Source organism: Marmota marmota, unplaced genomic scaffold, assembly GCF_001458135.2.
Source record: "Marmota marmota marmota unplaced genomic scaffold, marMar, whole genome shotgun sequence".
Lineage (NCBI taxonomy): Eukaryota > Metazoa > Chordata > Mammalia > Rodentia > Sciuridae > Marmota > Marmota marmota.
Window position 1 is genome coordinate 3,331,894 of NW_026000272.1, and position 17,475 is coordinate 3,349,368.

The 17,475-nt window shown below is 36.9% G+C and overlaps 1 protein-coding gene across 4 annotated transcripts in view; it reads right to left on the reverse strand.

The window, feature by feature from the left end:
* Positions 1-17,475, reverse strand: part of Aff2 (ALF transcription elongation factor 2) — a 465,019-nt gene that overhangs the window by 120,860 nt on the left and 326,684 nt on the right. For 2 of the 4 annotated variants that reach the window (XM_015498020.2, XM_048797039.1), the window contains exons 5-7: positions 17,199-17,285; positions 11,584-11,620; positions 11,307-11,340 (exon numbers count right to left, since the gene is read on the reverse strand). In XM_015498020.2, coding sequence (XP_015353506.1) covers positions 11,307-11,340; positions 11,584-11,620; positions 17,199-17,285 — 158 coding nt within the window. The remainder of the gene's footprint in view (positions 1-11,306; positions 11,341-11,583; positions 11,621-17,198; positions 17,286-17,475) is intronic. The other 2 variants (XM_015498021.2, XM_015498023.2) reach the window with 1 other exon arrangement.

Sequence of the window (17,475 nt, forward strand, 5' to 3'; positions counted from 1 at the left end):
ATATATATATATATATATATATATATATATATATATATATATATATATATATATATTTCTTCTTGTACAACTGTTTGGATGTTAAAGAATAGAAGAATAGCATCTATGAAATATTAGTGTTACTGCAGACTAATTTACACCTTCCAGATCATTCTTGCATGGCCTACCACACTCTGTACAATGTTTTCTGGTTATTTATTGTGTGGGGAGGTCCTGCACCAGTTGCTGAGATTAAAAGTGAATGAATTTCATGCCTTTGACTCAGGAGGTCAAACATTTGTGAACCTATTATGCCAGGAGAGCTGCATTTTGATCTACCTTACTCATAGGCAGGAAACTGGCCGTGTGTGTTTTTTGGCCATTCATGGCCATTTATTGTGTTCAGAGGGATATCATAATTCAGCCATCATCATCACAGTGTCCTTGACATCCAGACCAAGCAAGCCAGAATGAAGAGACTCAAGTGTGGTGAGAGGTAATTCCACTCCAAATATTCAGACAGAACTATACTTTCTCTAGGAACTCCCAACACTAGAGGATGAGTTCCCATGGCTCCAATCCATCAGTTCTAACTACTTGAAATCATCCAACTGGTTTAATATTTGATATCTGTTCTTTGTAAAATAGTATGCCAACTTTTTTTCATAGTAATATCATCACTCTGGTCTGAAATTGTTCCTTCTAGAGAGTTAGTCATTTTCTATATGTGCCATTAGAAAAACATATTAAAATCCTATTATGTGTGTATCAGAAAAGAAAGAGAAGAAAAAACCACCATCAACAATACCCATCTTGTTGTGGAAGCACAGACTAACCCTCATGTGCTTGCCTTGAGAGAGAACTGCACAGAAAAATCCCTGAAATTACCAGTACCTCAATCCTCATCTTCCTGAAAGGCAAGATACTCTGTATCACTTGTTTCATATCTCTGGCTTTGGGAGTATCAATATGATTGTGGCTCTTTATGCCATTAGGCAAATCAGTGACTGTTTTTCTTCATCTTAAAGTCTGTCATGCTGTGCTCTGCACTCCCCAACTGCCCAGAGTCCTGGGCACAGCAATCTGGTTTGAAAGTGGCTGCCATTTGGATCTTGCAACTACTAGGTTTGTCTGAGGTAGACCCCCAGAACTATCTTCTCTGTCTTACATCTTTGCTGTGCATCTTGGCTTCTTGCCACTGTGAATACTGAACATCACAGTTCTTTCTGAATAGCATAAATTGAGCCAAAGTTGATTTAAATTTCATGCAGAAAACAGCTTTGCTTCAAACCACAGCCATTTTATATATTTTAAAACCCATCAGGATATAATCTTTTTCTCTCCCCTCCCCAAGACATACAAACTTTCTAGCAGACGGGCAGACAGATTATTTCAATTAAGAGGCTGTCGCTGACAATTGTAAGCAACCTTTCTTCAAAGTTCATGGCAGGAGTGCACTTCTAAATTTCTTAGTGACTCTGTCAGGATCTAATTTTCAAGGTACGGTTACCATAGTAGCAAACTGGAATTTTAATCCAGTAGTAAAGGGTGAGACAGGTCACCAGTTTTAGGTCCTCTTCAATCTCAGAAGAAAAAGCACTGCAAAAAGGTGGGAAGATAGAGGGGGACCTATCCCCAAATTCCATTCTACAACACAGTGGGATGGGAAAAATAATGTGATTTTTCTCAAGTTTTTAAATTCTCCTATAAATGCAGAAACTATCAGTGAATTAAGTACTAATTCCTTGGGTATAAGTGAGTGGAGAACACACTTACTCTTCATAAGATTTTGAGACACTCAGAAGCAGGTTGGGGCTATCTAATGAGGAAAGGATTGGCACAGATAGTTATTGATTTTAAGTCTGTTGCCTCTGACAGCATTGGCAATTAATCTTTCCATTTAAACTACATTGACACAGACTTTTGAAATTTCATGGTCAATATTAGCAAAAAAAAGCATTCAACTGGGAGTCAAGAAGAAAATTGAGCTTTGGCAGCACTACTAGCTATGTGAGCTTGGCCACCTCACTTAAACTATCTGAACTTGACTTTCCCCATTTTTAATACAGAGAGAACACCAATGAATAGTTGACTGCAAGCCCCTTTCATGAGTTCATCTCTGACACTCTTCACTAAGAAATATGATTAATGTATCATCTCTGTTTTATTAAATGATGAAACAAAAGCTAGGAAAAACACCAAGTAAATTCATCAAGTTATATGACAGAGCAGTGGGGGAACTGTGATTTGAGCCACCCAGAAGCAGGGGCCACATTTGTGTTCTCTCTAGGGCATTGATAACTCCTGGCCCTGAAAATTGAGTAGAGACCAAATGTAACAATATGTATGGAAGACCTATAATACCATTGAACTAGAAAGAATTATTACCATTGCTATTTTGTTATTGTTCTCTGTACTTAATAATTAGTAATAGTTCAATTGAAATGTTACTCGGATGAGGTAGATACAGTATAAAACAAGATATTTATGCTCTAAATTCAAGAATCCTAGAGTGAAATTCCAGCTCTCTTAGCAACCCTCTGTGATCTTGATCAAGTTATTTAACTATTCTGAGATGAAATCCCCTTCTCCATAAAATTGTCTTAACTATATCTACCTCTCAGGGATGCTACAAGGATATAACATGGTTATATAAACAACATAATTGGCCCAGGACAAAGAGCACCAGGCAGACCTGACTGCCAGTATTAGCAACAGCATTGACTCTGTAGCCACAACTGTTTGTTTGGTACTCTCTCTTAACCCTTGGTAATGGTGAGGGTGATAATCATGTCAATATAGTGAAAATAATATCAAAATCACAGATCTGTTGTGAGGTTGAAATAACTGATGTTTGTAAGATGTTTGCCAGTGTCTGGCATAGTAGATACTAGAAGTGGTGACATTATGTCACCTAGGCAAATACTCACATACAGTTTACTTTCTCTCTTCTTCTGCCATGTGAGCTATGGAAATTATTGGAAATGACTTAGAATGAACCTTTCTAGATATTATGAACATTAGGTACTTTCAAAAAGATTTTTTTTTCTTGGAAAATTTAGAGATTCCACATAGTTAAAATTGAGGGAGCTATCTGGGATATTTTAAAAAGTGGGCAATGTTTTTCAGAAACAAGTAACACCACACATTAGGCAATGGAGCTGGCAGAGTTATAAATCATTACTTTCCACTCCTTCCTGGGCATATTTCTATCATCATTCTATTAGGCCCCCTGGAAACTTACACAAGGACAATACAGTTTACTAAAGGGATGCACTGGCAGATCATGGGTGTCAGGATCCCACAAGATAGCAGAGAAAATAATTTTTTTCATTTGTTTTCAGCAGGCTTACCCCAACCCCACCATACTCCATCCCACCCACTCTCTACCAAGCTTGGCAACATGTTTGGAGATGTCAATCAGATAGCTTGAGACTTTTTTTTTCTTTTTTGGTGCTCATTGTTAAAGTATATGGATGAACCACAAAGAAAGGCATGTGTCAGATTTTTCAACTGATTTTACAGCTGTAATTGAGCGTGCATCTGTGGTACTCTACTAACACTGCTCCCCACTCATCAGTAAAATGGAAGGGCTTTTAGCAGTGCTGAGAAGGTATCAAGAGCAGACCATTTAAACATAACATTCCCAATAACATAATTGTGGCAAAGGATCTGGCTGTTTGTGAGATTCTTGATAGGATGGAAAAACAAAATGAATAGTTTAGAAGCAGGGTGGATATTTTTTTGTCATCTACTCCAGGCTCAATTGCATTTTTTTTGTTTGTTTCTTTTTAGTTTATAGGAATGATCCACAGAGCTTGTCTACACTGCTGCTATATTTTTTTCCTGTGGGCCTGGAAGACTTGTCAGGACTCTGATTGATGAGTTCTGGCCCTGTAGGCATCTGGAGAATCTGGGGACAAGGAAGAATGTTCTAATGGGAGTTTAGAATCCTGGACTGTAGTCCCAGCTCTGCTATTCCTTAAGTGGGAGACTTTGAACAAATATCTTCCCCTCCCTATGCCTGGTTTCTTTCCACCTGGCTCCCTTAACAGAGTCACTCTGATGCTCACATGAGGATAAAGTATCATGTGAAAGTGCTTCAGAGTTATCAATCACAATGCATAGGAAACGTATCTCTGATCCTAGAATTTTATAATCTAATAACTTTTTAAAAAGAGTGTATCTGTGTGCACATGCATCTCATTTGATCAGATAGCATTAGAAGAACCTAATATTCTGGGATATAGAGTGTATGTGTGCATGTGTGTATGCATGTATGTGTTATCACATTACAGTCAATTATATAAGTGATATTATTTTAACTTTGATACCTTGCCTATTAACTTCATCACCTTACACCAGTATTATTTGCTTCATTCAGTTACTGTTCAAAATGCTGAAGAGAACTCAAAAATATGTCACTATGGTTGATGACAGATGGGAATATTTTTAAAAAATTATTCCACTATGAGGATATAAAGCTACTTCCAATTATCAAAGTTGGTAAGCACAAAAGGTGATGGATGAACCTCTCATAAAAACAGACCAAAATATCAGTTTTCTCTCCTTCTCACTTTAATATGGCAAAACGGAGATTTCTGGAGAGAGACATTGTTCCCACCATATGTTACCACAATTAATCTTATGTGAATTTTCCATAATGGTATAACTCCTTTGCAGACAGGGATCCTTTGCACTCACTGTAGGAAACATCTCATAGTCATGGTGACACAATTTGACTTTAGACTCTGAGCTGAGGATGAGTATGCCTGTGGGGGAATATCCATATTGACATTTGTAGTATTTGCAGTATATGGAAGACAGCACTTTATGATAATATTTAGATCTCTGACTTAAACCAAAATGCCAGGTACCATTTGGGCCTGGATTGTAATTAGTGCACTTTTACCTACTGACTGGATAAGATCACACCTGACTTCAATCAGTACAGCAATCTCCAAAGTGCCCATGGGATGGTTTCAGTGGAAGAAGAGCATGCTCTCTGGAGTTAGTCCTGGCTCTACCCTTTGCTACTGTGATATTTGAGCAACTTATTCAATGGCTCTGAGCTTTGGGTTTTGCTTCTATAATAATAATAAATCCACAGGCCTGTTGCAAAGAGAAAAAATGCATGGAGAGTGCCTGGCACATATCATATACTCAATACATAGGAGTTAGTCAAGTTACTGGTGGTGTTGGTGCAAGTCCAATCTTCCCCAACTGTGAAGGATGTTCAGAGTTACTAGTATATGGTCAAAAGCCTTCCACACAGAAGGTTTGAATTTGTTGACAGGAATGAACACTTGAATGAATGAATGAACATATGAATGAATGTAAAAACAGATACAAATCAGGTAGAAGAGATACTCAAAGTTTCCCTGAGAGAAAGACATTCCTTTCCAATTACAGAGATGTCTCAAAATCCACCTGAAATATGCAGTTCCTATGACAGACATGAACCCAGGACCAACACCAGAAAAATTAAATCTGATCTTTCAACTTTGCTGAGTAAACACATTTATGTTTTTATCTTATGTAATGGAAGTGGAAAGCTACAGCTCCCTTTGTGAAGGAGCCCTGGTTCTCAGTCTTGGCACCCATCAAACCAAGGCAGCTTCAACACTCCTTGATGCGAACATTCCAAATGCCAATATTGCTTGTTGTCACATTAGCCAATATACAATCCTCAACATAAAATCCTCTTGATGTCTGATTACTCTTCTTAAGGACCTCATGCTGATTCATTTCAAACTGTGAATTACCTTTAATTCACAGCTTGAACAGGCTGCCAAATTTTGTTTTCTCTGCTCCCAGGTGGCTGTCCCTGATGCAGTGGAGAACTTCCAAAAATATATTAAGTCCTTAGGAAAAGTTGGCAGGCTCTGAGCCATGGGGCATACAAGACAGGCTTAAAGCAAGAGTTGGCATACTTCTCAGTTTAAAATCCAGAATGGCTACAACTAGTGAAAGTCACTGAGATTACTAGTTTATCTGGAGAGTTAGTTTGGTTTTTGTAAGCTTCCAACTGAATATCAATATTTTCAAATCTCAAGTACAAATTCATGTATTTTGATTAAGAATTAATCTGATTAAGAAAATAGCAGTTATTTTTTTTTCCTGCTGCATTACCCACTTTGCTCCTGAAATTGCATCTAAGTAACAGACCAAACATCTACTTAGGGAAGAATATATGAAATTGCTACAGAGTGGGTTGTTGCTATGTAATAAGGAAAAGCAGTTCTTAAATCTCAAATCAAATTCTCAAAAGGAATTTTTCCAATGATGAAAGTTTTGGCAGATGGATGGTCAGGGTTGTAATGAATGTGGGGATTTTTTTTTTATTTTAGTAAAAAAATAAAATTCATTAAAGAAATAATGTAATGCTTATATTGGTTATAGCAATGTGAAAAAATTTCTCATAATCTTTATATTCTCTCTGGTAATTAAATCTCCATAACACTTAGGGAAAAGTTTAGAAATAATGATATTTTAACAGTTTTGATCCGGTTTTGCATATTTTAAAGCATAGAGGCATAATAACTTTTGTTAATCATTTCTACCAAGCAGCACTACAGGTCTATTTAAAGATTGTATCAAGGTACAAAAGGCTAAATTTGGTGTACCAAATCCTTGAAGTCATCAGATCCCATGTGGAAGCACAGCATAGAAGGAAGAGCAGGGACTTTGGATCTATATGGTCCTGAGCCCACGTTCAAACTTTCCCACCAAAGAATGGTGTTACTTTGATGGTTCTTCTGCATGTTTGTAGCCAAAATATTCATTCGAGATCAGTATACATGATTAGTTCATTGTGTATTTGGATTGTGCACACATTAGGGGAAGGGATATATTGTAGGTTTGATTTTCTCATCTATAGAATTGGAATAAAGTGTGGCACCTCCAGGATGGCTGGTAAGCTTGATAGGGTGATACACACACACACACACACACACACACACACCAGAGCCTGGGACGGAGCCTAGAACATGTGCTTAGACATGATGATAATTGTTTGAGACATCTGCCATTTCTTAGATGCTGTAATTTCCTTTCCTCCTACATATAGATACATTCAATCATTTGTTCATGTGAAATGCTTGTCAACCACCCACAGGTAAATTGAGGCTGGTTTCAACCAGTATGTCTCCATGTGGTCTTTTGTCAACTCTCTACATCCATGGTTGTGATGTTTTCAAATATGTAGCTAACACTATAAGTGTAAGAAGTAGATTTATGATGAAGAAAAAATGACATATGGTCATATTTGTCTTTATTTTGGGGCTTTCATAGAAACTATCTGGACATTCTGTATAGTATGGCTTATAATACAACACCTGCTTGATTGAAAGGTGGGGGGGTCTGGATTTTTTCCATTTAGATAGAGTCCAAATGTTAACAACTAAGTTTAACAAAAGTATCAGATATTTAAAGTTGCCATCTTCTCAACAACTCACAAAACTAACTGAAGTCAAAGGCTGTTTGGTAGACACTCACGAGTTCATGAAAGCTGAAAATTCTTCTCAGGGAAACGGAATACATTTATTTCTTCCAATTTATGATGGCTCATAAAAGAATAAAAAGTCATACCTTTTGTAAGGTATTGACAAGTAATTGACAAGGCATTACAATAAATTAGATGAAGCAATCTAACTCAGCCAAAAAAAAAAAATCCAAATTCTTTTTTTTCCCTCCTCCATTACTCCTTAATGGTCTCAGGTGGCTGAGGGCAGGAAGACCATATGTTTGAGACTAACCTCAGCAATTTAGCGAGACACTGTCTTGAAATTAAAACAAAACAAAATGAAACGAAAAAAGAGACAGGATATATAAGTGAGTGGCAATGCATTCTTGGGTTAAATCCCCAATACCCTCCTTCCCACAAAAAAGGAAATAAAGTATAAATTAACACAGTGTCTAGTAAGTATTTTGAGAACCTGAATCTGGAAACTGAAAATAGTGTATCTCTTAGTCACAGAATTGACATGATACCGCTATAAAAATACACCAGTCTGTCATCCCAAGAAATACAATTTGACCTTCTTAAGCTCATGTCTCACCCTCCTTTTGAGGGCACAGACCATTTTTGGAGGAGGCAATAAACTTCACTGGATTCAGAAAATCTGGGAAAGGATTTTTCAAAGACTGTAAAACAGCTCAGAATAATAGAGGCTAAAGGTGGGTGGGTTGGGGGACACCAACTGCTGGGTCTTCTCTCCTTTAGAAATTACTAAGGATTAAAGTTAAATGTACTCTCATTTTGCAAGTTTTACCTTCTAAAGAGTATGCTTACATAGAATTCGAGAAGTGTTTGTGTACATATCCTTATGTGTATACACCGAGCTCATTAATTTGTACAATTTCCCTTGAGGGATTCTGTCTGTATGCTTTAAAGTAAAGATACATTCTGCTGATCTAAACTTGCATCCTCTGTATCCTATGTCATTGGTTTCTCCCAATACAAGAATTGCTAGGGAGCAGAGGCTCAGACGCAGGTCTCCAAACTCCCCCAGTCTAATGCTCTTGCTTCACAGGCATTCAGGGTTCCAGATGGAGCATATAGAATATCACCCCATTGACAACACCCTGTGAAAAGCACTGTATGTTAACAAAGTGCAGTGACTGGGTGGGAAAATATCCAGTCTCCAAAAGGCCAATCATGCACTGGGGTCAGGCCCAGAGAGAGCAGCAAATGTCAAGAACAAAAAGGGAGCCTGGCTAGTTGCAAACCTGCACTAAGGCACCCCAGGGTCAGTATTTTCAGACCTGGGGGCCATGCACATAGTCCTTATAAACAATCCACACTCCAATGGAATATCTGCGTTTTGTCAACCAAAGAAAACAAGCAAAAATGAAGAAAACGAATAGAGTGTCTCAGCAATTAAGGGATTGTTTTACAAGACTTTAATCTCTCTGCACTGGCACTAAGTGACGGGGAGCATGTCCAGCACATTTGCTGACCTTGGGTGGGCATCATTCCCGAGGCCCCACTGACTTGGGGACTACTTCCCTCCAAACTCCAGGCACCAGAAGTCTGTCTATACTCAGAATATTCTTAATAGCCTGGAGGATTACCCTGACAAATGGAAAATCCTAGAAGTTGGCTTAAAATTACACTGTGGTAAGATATGGGGGAATAATAGTAGTGGTTAATAATTTGGAAATTAAAAATGAAAACAAATCTATCACAAGTCTGACTTACGCTGTATTAAAAATTTATCCTACTACAACCAGAAGGGAATTTATTCCAGGTAAAATTTGATGGGCAGTGTCTGAGCTTTAAATCAAGTAGCCAAAAAAAAGGAGTAGCTCATTTATAAAATAAACTTGGTGTCTTCTAATTTTACCAAAGCTTCATACAGAGAATTTTAATCTTATTGACAGCACTATATACCACCATGCTATAAGGAGGTGTTTTCTGAAATGCAGCCCTTAACTATAAACCTCCATTGAAAAGTTCATTTCCTGACATAGTTCTCCAACAATAAAAAAAAGAAAAGTTCATTTCCATTAGTTAGAAACTACTGGAATATTTCATTCTATGGTATATATAGAAAATAGCATTTCTCTAGCGGGAGACTAACACTTAAGCTCTGGGAGTAAAATAATTGTACATTGAAAAATATGCTTTTATATTTTTCATGTTTGTAAACCTGCATTGATTTCCTAAATTCGTGTGTGTTTTATTGAGTTTTTTAATGGGGGGTAAAGTGGGGTAGGAGTAGAACCAGGGAGAAAAAGATATATTGATTACTAGAATAACAAAGGGAATTCATTTAGATGATTCGTGGAAAAGCTGAATTTCACAATATAAAGATGATTTTGATTTCTGTGTTTCCATAAAGTTTGATACTTAAATTAGGATTATGGTTTTGTTATCTCTCTTGTTATATTTTCTTGTTTTGTTTTTCAATTGAGGACTCTTGGTTATTGAAGTTGAACTTTGAATTACAACACAAGATCAGGCTAGAAAACCAAATAAGATGATTGGTGATAGGGTCAGGACTTCCAGGCTTTGCCACTACACTGCAGCAAGAATGTGTAGTACCAATGCGATTGACTTTCTCAGAGCCTCAGTCTATTTGGCAATCATTTCCAGTTGTTTTATGCAGTTATTTGTGATCTTCCAAAAGGTGAGCAATTTGCTTCAAGTATGCCATTAGACCACTTGAATGTCATAAATTATTTCATTTTGAAAAATTTCAAGTATGTACTATTTCTCAAACAGAAATTCTACTTCTATTTTCTATTATTAGGAATGAAAGAAGTTGTGAGAGAGTTACTCCCTTGATACATTCTTGGACAAATGGATATTTAAAAAATATACAACAGTTAATCTGAGGAAATTGGTTTCTACAAACTCCTCCTTCAATTAACATTAATAAAAAATGAAGACTGTCCTGAGTGAATTGCAGGACCCTGGCTTCTGAACTTCAAACGAGCACCATGTAATCTCATACTCTATCCCTTCCTGGGTAGTCTTGTTTGTGTTTAATATACAGATGTTAGATTATCTGCAAATACTAGGGTCTTGGACTGACTGACCACAGTAAGCCATTCAACAGTTTACATCCAATCATGGTTGCTCAGATGTGTTCCTTGCCCACCCTAGCTAGCACTAGCTGACTACTATGTATGATGATGTTTGTAATTAAAGGTGTGTAATACTTGAACAAGTAGTGAAAATGTGGGAAATAGACATCTACATATTTTTTTCACTGAAATCAGAGTTGTTTCCATATCTCATGTATTGACCCAACATGTATCTACATAATTAGAGAGCCTAATGGTGTCCACATAGATTAGTGCTACTTGCTATAGTCCAAATGTTTGTATCCTCCTAAAATTCCCATTGGATCCTCACCCCCAGGGTGATAGGTTATGAGAATAGAGCCTTCATGAATGGGATGAGTGCCTTTATAAAGGAGTGCTCAAAGAGACATCTTGTCCCTTCTACCATGTGAGGTTACAGTGAGAAGGTGACTGTCTATGAGGAAGTGGGTCCTTACCAGACATCAGTTCTACTAGTGCCTTTATATGTGACTTCTCAGACTCTAGAACTGTGAGAAATACACTTGTGTTGCTTATAAGATACCTAGCACATGGATTTTTGTTATAGTAGCCCAAACAGGCAAAGACAATGGGAGATGTAATTATAGCCCCTCATGAAAGCACATCTTACTATGAATCAGGATTCATAGTTTGAAGGAGCAAGAAAGAACAAAAAGAATAAGCTCAGAATTGAGGTACTCTTCCTTTGACAAATACCCCCCCCCCCAGAAGCCTGGCTTGGAAATCCAAGTACTCACGATGTGAATGATACTGACTTTGTAGAAGCTCTGCTGGTTGGGTCACTCCACTCTGAAATAAAGGACACCAAAAATTACTATTCATGTTTCTACTGTCAAACAATAATTCTGAATAAAATTAGTTTTCAAACATGCAGTCCTCCAAGTTTCCTTACATGGATAACAGATGAAAAATATTGCAACATAAGTGTCATTTTTCTACCATGTTTTAAAATATTGACTAGGAAACAGTGAGAAGCAATGGAAGAGAGGACATGGATGCTTGGACTAACAAGGAATCCTCAAAAACACTTACTTTGTAATGTAAATCCTGGGGTCAAATGTTGAGATTCCTATAAGGAAGAACACATAATACAAACATTAGTTAAATATTACAAGGGAACAAAAGGTATATTCTTTTATGGCTGAAGATATAAAGTTGACTAATGCTTGCAAATGGGAAACCATTAGCAATTACATTAATTAGGCTTCAGTCAGTAGCTCTATTTGAAGGACAAGCATTTTCTAGCCATACCTGCTGCCACATGATCCTAATTCCCATTTTATCAGAATTATAAGTAAGACTGGTATCTATTTGGAAATGCGTGCCACATAGGAACAAATGACCCATATGTGTGAAATTGAAGTGCATAATTTCTTACTTAACTAACCAATCAATCATGTTTCCAAGGAAGTAAAGGGGACTTTGTTCAAACAAACAAATGGTCATGGCTTTGGTAAAATTATAAATAAGACTTTAATTTATAGATATGCTAAATTTCCCCTTTTCTAGAAACCACTCCAACTTTCTACCTTCACAATGACTCATATGCAATAGCTGTACTTTATTTTGTGCCAGAGAAGGGTTCTTAAAACTCACTCACAAATCTGTTGAAGTATAGGAACCAATTTTTAATATGTTTGTAGGGTACATTATTCAAAAGGATTTAAATTTAATTTAAAAGTCACTGTTCACCCAATTAATTTACTGTTTTGAGAAATTCAGACCTGCACACATGGGGCTTGCTGGCACACCCATGTGGATCCTGACAACTGGCAGGCAGAAATACTACAGTGATGTTCACGTCACACATAGTACTATGCAGATAGAAGAGAGAATTAGAACAGACTGCAAAGAAAGCATTCTAAAACTGGAGACAATGAATTCAAGTAAATATAAGAATTAGTTATTGATCATTGCTGCAAGTAATCTATTCATTAAGCTTACTCTCACCACTCTACAGAGGAAAACAAGACCACAGCATAATTTATCTTTAAAACAAGTAAGCAAGTACTATACCACCATGCTTTAGCTGAAAGTGAACTTTCCAATCTCTTCAGCATGACTCCATTGCTTGAGAGATTTGTCTTTTGGGAGGATTCCCATTCCAGAAGACTCCAATCAACTCAAGAAGTGGTGGGAAAGGCCTCTTAGCTAGACAGCTATGGTGAAGCCCATGGGGTTTCTTATTCAAAGGCTTCTGAACCCTCACTGATAGAGAACTGCCTTTTAATAATAGGTTCTAAAAACTCTGACCCCTTGATTCCTACACCGTAGCAATCACAGATGGCAAGGAAGGGGAAATACTTTTGAACAATGTCCAGCCATTGAAAGAAACATTGAGATGTAAAAATTGACAGCACAGAAATCCACAGAAAATGACAGCAAACTCAGAACTTGAAAAGCAGGCACTCTGGCCCTTCTTACCTATATTAACAGCTCCAAGAGCACAAATAGAACATAGTATAATATTACTGCACAGTACACTAACTGATGCTCATGATAATATTTAAGTTACCAAGAATGACTAATGCATGTTCAGTAAAATCTTTAAAAGAAGTCTGGAAAACATTACACTTCAAAACAATTTCTATTACCTGGTCACTACGGAATGATAACTTTCAGTTATTCAGAACATCTAGTTTTTTCTAGTTTTTTTCATAGTGAAAAATAAGTTAGATTTGATCATTTGTATCTACTTTACTATAAAGCAATATTTCTATCTGCTATTTTTCTGAGGGATTTCATTATAAAAGTACAGGGCATGTTTGGACTTGTAAAACTTTAGGAAATTGAATAAGTTCCAAATCAATCAAACCAATCTGACCAGTGAGTAAAACACAGCCTTTGCCAGTGCTCTTGTAAACCTGATTTTCAAAATCACCCAAGTATTTTACATCTTAGTCCCAAACAATCAGTTGTTTCAGGGCATAAAGGGAGTGATGCATGAAGCAAACAGGAAGATTATGTTACTTACTGAATTTAACTAATTGACATTACATATTCATGATATAGTTTTATCTGTTAAGCTGAATAAGACATTTTATAAACTGGAAATCTGAACAAATGAAGCACATTTGTATATCACCAAAGTCACTAAGTACATACCCAACCTTAACTGGAAGTAGACTGCCTGGTCAGTGAAAGATGCTTCATTATTCATATAGTAATTATTAATTGATAAAGTACAAATTTTTAACAAATATTTGACTCTAGTTGGGTGTCTGTAGTCCCAGTGGCTTGAGAGGCTGAGACAGAAGGATTGAAAGTTCTAAGTCAGCCTCAGCAACTTAGTGAGGCCCTAAGCAACTTTATGTATCCTGTCTCAAAAAAGGGCGGCAGGGACCTGTAGATGTGCCTCAGTGGTTAAGCTCTCCTGGGTTCAATCCCTTGTATGTATAAATAAATAAATAAATAAATAACCAGACACTTGACTTCGAGTTGTGCATTTCTTTCATACATTTGTCATAGATGCTAGAATATAATGATGCCAAATTGCTTTCACAAACTTAAGTGAGACACATTGAAATAATAGACTTTATGATAGTTCTACAATTGGAGACTCCTATAGGATCTAGATTATAGAGCAGGTGTCAGCTAACACTTCCTGCTAAGGGCCAGATAGTAAATAATTTAGGGTTTGGAAAACATATGGTCTCTTTCATAGTTATTCAACTCTGCATTATAGTGTGAATGGGTGTGGCCTGGTTCCAAGAGAGTTTGATTTATAGACCCTGAAATTTGAATATCACATTAATATTCATATTATTCACAATAACAATAATATAATTTTTATGTTGAAAAATTTAACCATTTAAAAATGTTATAAAAAGGTATAGATTATATAGTTGGTCTACCTCTGTTTTAGAGGATATTACTTAAACATTCCCTGAAAACATATTGCTCCATTTAATTCTGATAAGGATATATTTACTCCCTTCTTTCTGAGGGTTTCCATTCTCTGTGAGGAAACATGGACTGCTTTTTTTGTGGGGAGGGGGCACTGTGGATTGAACCCAGAAGTGCTTAACTACTGAGCAACATCCCCATCCCTTTTTATTTTTATTTTTATTTTTAATTTAAAAACAGAGTCTTTGGGCTGGGGTTGTGGCTCAGTGGTAGAGCTCTTGCCTGGCATGTGTGATGCACTGAGTTCGATTCTCAGCATCACATATAAATAAATACATAAAATAAAGGTTCATCAAGAACTAAAAAAAAATTAAAAATTAAATAAATAAAAACAGAGTCTTGCATAAGTTGCTTAGTGCACCTCACTAAGTTGCTGAGGCTGGCCTCAAACTTGTGATCATCCTATCCTAGCCTTCCAAATCACTAGGATAACAGGTGTGTGCCACCATGTTTGGCCCAAAACATGGCATTTAAAATTTGTGATTGGTAAGAAAAAAACTTAAATTGAGAAATTTTCAGCTGTATTTTTTTTTATAAGTTTACACAATCATAGACTATTTGACCTAAAAGTCTACTGGGATTTTATCGTCGCCAAACACATTCACCACCTCAAGTGCAGATGAGGAAGCTGAGGCTAAGAGGAATTTGAACAGGACCACATGGCCAGCAAATGGCAGAACCAGGATTAAAAATATCTAAGATTTCTATTCTAATGACAGCATTTTGCTAGGCAAACTCTGTCATGGATATAAGAAAAATGATGCTACCCAGGAGGGTGGTATCTCCCAGTTCTGGTCCAAGGATAGAAGAATGGGCAATCACCTATTCCACCCATTTTCTGGAGATTGTCATGTTTTGGAAGATGTAATTTGAACTGGGGCATCTTTAAATCTGTGTGAGAAAGAACACACTGAGAAATAGTATGACCCTTGGTGTCAGAACACTTTGATCTAAATACCGATGCCTTCATTTATTAACTGAGTGACCTCAAGCAGAACATTCAACTACTATATGCCTCAATTTCCTCCTCTATGAACTAGGGATAAGCAAGGTTTTAATTTTTGTGAGTTGTAGTGAGGATTTAATTATTTGCTATATAGTAAATACTTAGAATGAGGTGAGGCATATAATATTATGTTTCTGATGTTATTATGTAGGATGTACTTTTCCTTCAAATCAACACTGTGACAGGAATCAAATGAAACAAAAAAGTGGATATGTGGCCATCCTGGTTTTACCCTTTTATCCAACTTGCTTCTATCTTTATTGTGAAGTTGATGGTAGCAAAAGTAATTGGCAGAAAATGCAAGTCGTGCCTGATTCCAAATCATTCACAGGCTACAAAAAGCCCATTTAAACAGCCAGTTCTTTTGTATATACTTGTAAATGTCAAAATTGCAGCTTGCACAAATTATCTCCAAAATTGGAAAACCCAGATGAAAACAGTGCAATTGCTGTCCAAGTGGTGTATTCCATTCTGAAATGGATGGAATGTTCTCTGTGATGCTTAGGAGAAAGATATCAAGTCCAGGGCAGCAAAGGAGGGAGAGTAAAGCTTCGGGAAGGAATGACACACACTCAGACTGGGATGGTAGGATTGCCACTCACTTAGACCTGACTCTTTTTGAAGGAAAGAGGGGGAAATTAAACACAGTTTCGATCAGAATTATTGTCAAAATCATAGCTAAAGGATCTGATTATTTATTGCTCCTTTTACAAGTAAAGCTCAAATTCCTAGCATGACTTCCAAGGTCTTTCACAGCAAGGCACTCACTTGCCCAGGGTTCATCTCTCTCCACTAGCTAATCATAAAAACTCATACCCACATGTGTCACACCATGATTCCTCATCTCTCTATACCATTGCTAATGCTGCTGGGCCCTTTTGTACCTGCAAGAATATTCCTTGTCCTCTAAGTACTGCCACCTCCAATATGAGCACTCCCTTTAAGTCCCAGGAGGGTTGTATACTTCTTTAAGCCTCATATTCTCTATGAAAACCTCTACTATGTACATTGCTTTGCTGTTTATCTAAAAAAAATGTGCATGGCTTTTCTTCATTCCTAACTTTTAGAATATCATATGCCCTCAGCAATGATTTCTGAATAAATAGGCAAAAGGAAGAAAGGCAATAAGGCATTTTTTTCTTTTAAAGTATATTATTCTTTTAAAGTATTTTGAAGTATGATAGCCACATGTATTTAGGCACTTAAAAAAACTGATGGTGATAGATTGTTATTGGAAGCAGGGGGAGGAAAATATATTCAAAATTTGACAACAGAACTGTAGAAGACAAAGTTCTGTCTATGTGACAGGCTGCTTGATAAAGATCTGTCTGCTTTTGAGCAAGGACTTGAAGGTGATATACAAAAATGAAAACTGATCCATCAGAGTGAAAATAATAGGTTTTCTAAAATCTAAAATTCTGAATTTGTTGGTTCATCATCCATTTGGTCCTCCTTGAGGGATAAGCATATCCTCCTCTGATTCATCAGTTCTGGGCACAGTCATGTGGGCAGTGGCAACGCACAGGTAGTAGGATATGCATGCCAGAATCTGAGTGAAGCCTGTCTTCAAGATGCTCTTTCAATAAAAATCATATTTATATTACCATCTTGAGGGGAGAGGCAAGACAGAATCTAGGTTTTATGGCACTAGAAGACCAGGGTCTTTTATCCTTAAGAATCTGATCAGAAGATTTTGTCAAAATGAATATAAGGAGAATGGAGGAAGAGAACTGACCTGTCCTGGGATGGAAAATGTGTTCTGCTCAGAGTTTCCAGGAGTATGCATGGCAGTGAGAGGAGTAGGCCAGGAATGTGTCATCTCCTGATAAGGAAAAATAGAGCAACTTTATTTCTGAGTACTTAGATAATCAAACCCCTTCTTGGCACTAAATATAGTAGGCCCCTTACAACTACTAAGAGGACGGACTTAATTGGCCTGTTTTTTAAGGGAACTTAAAGTTATCCTGTTTAATTAACTGCCCCACTCCAGTTCACTATGCCTATCTGCAATG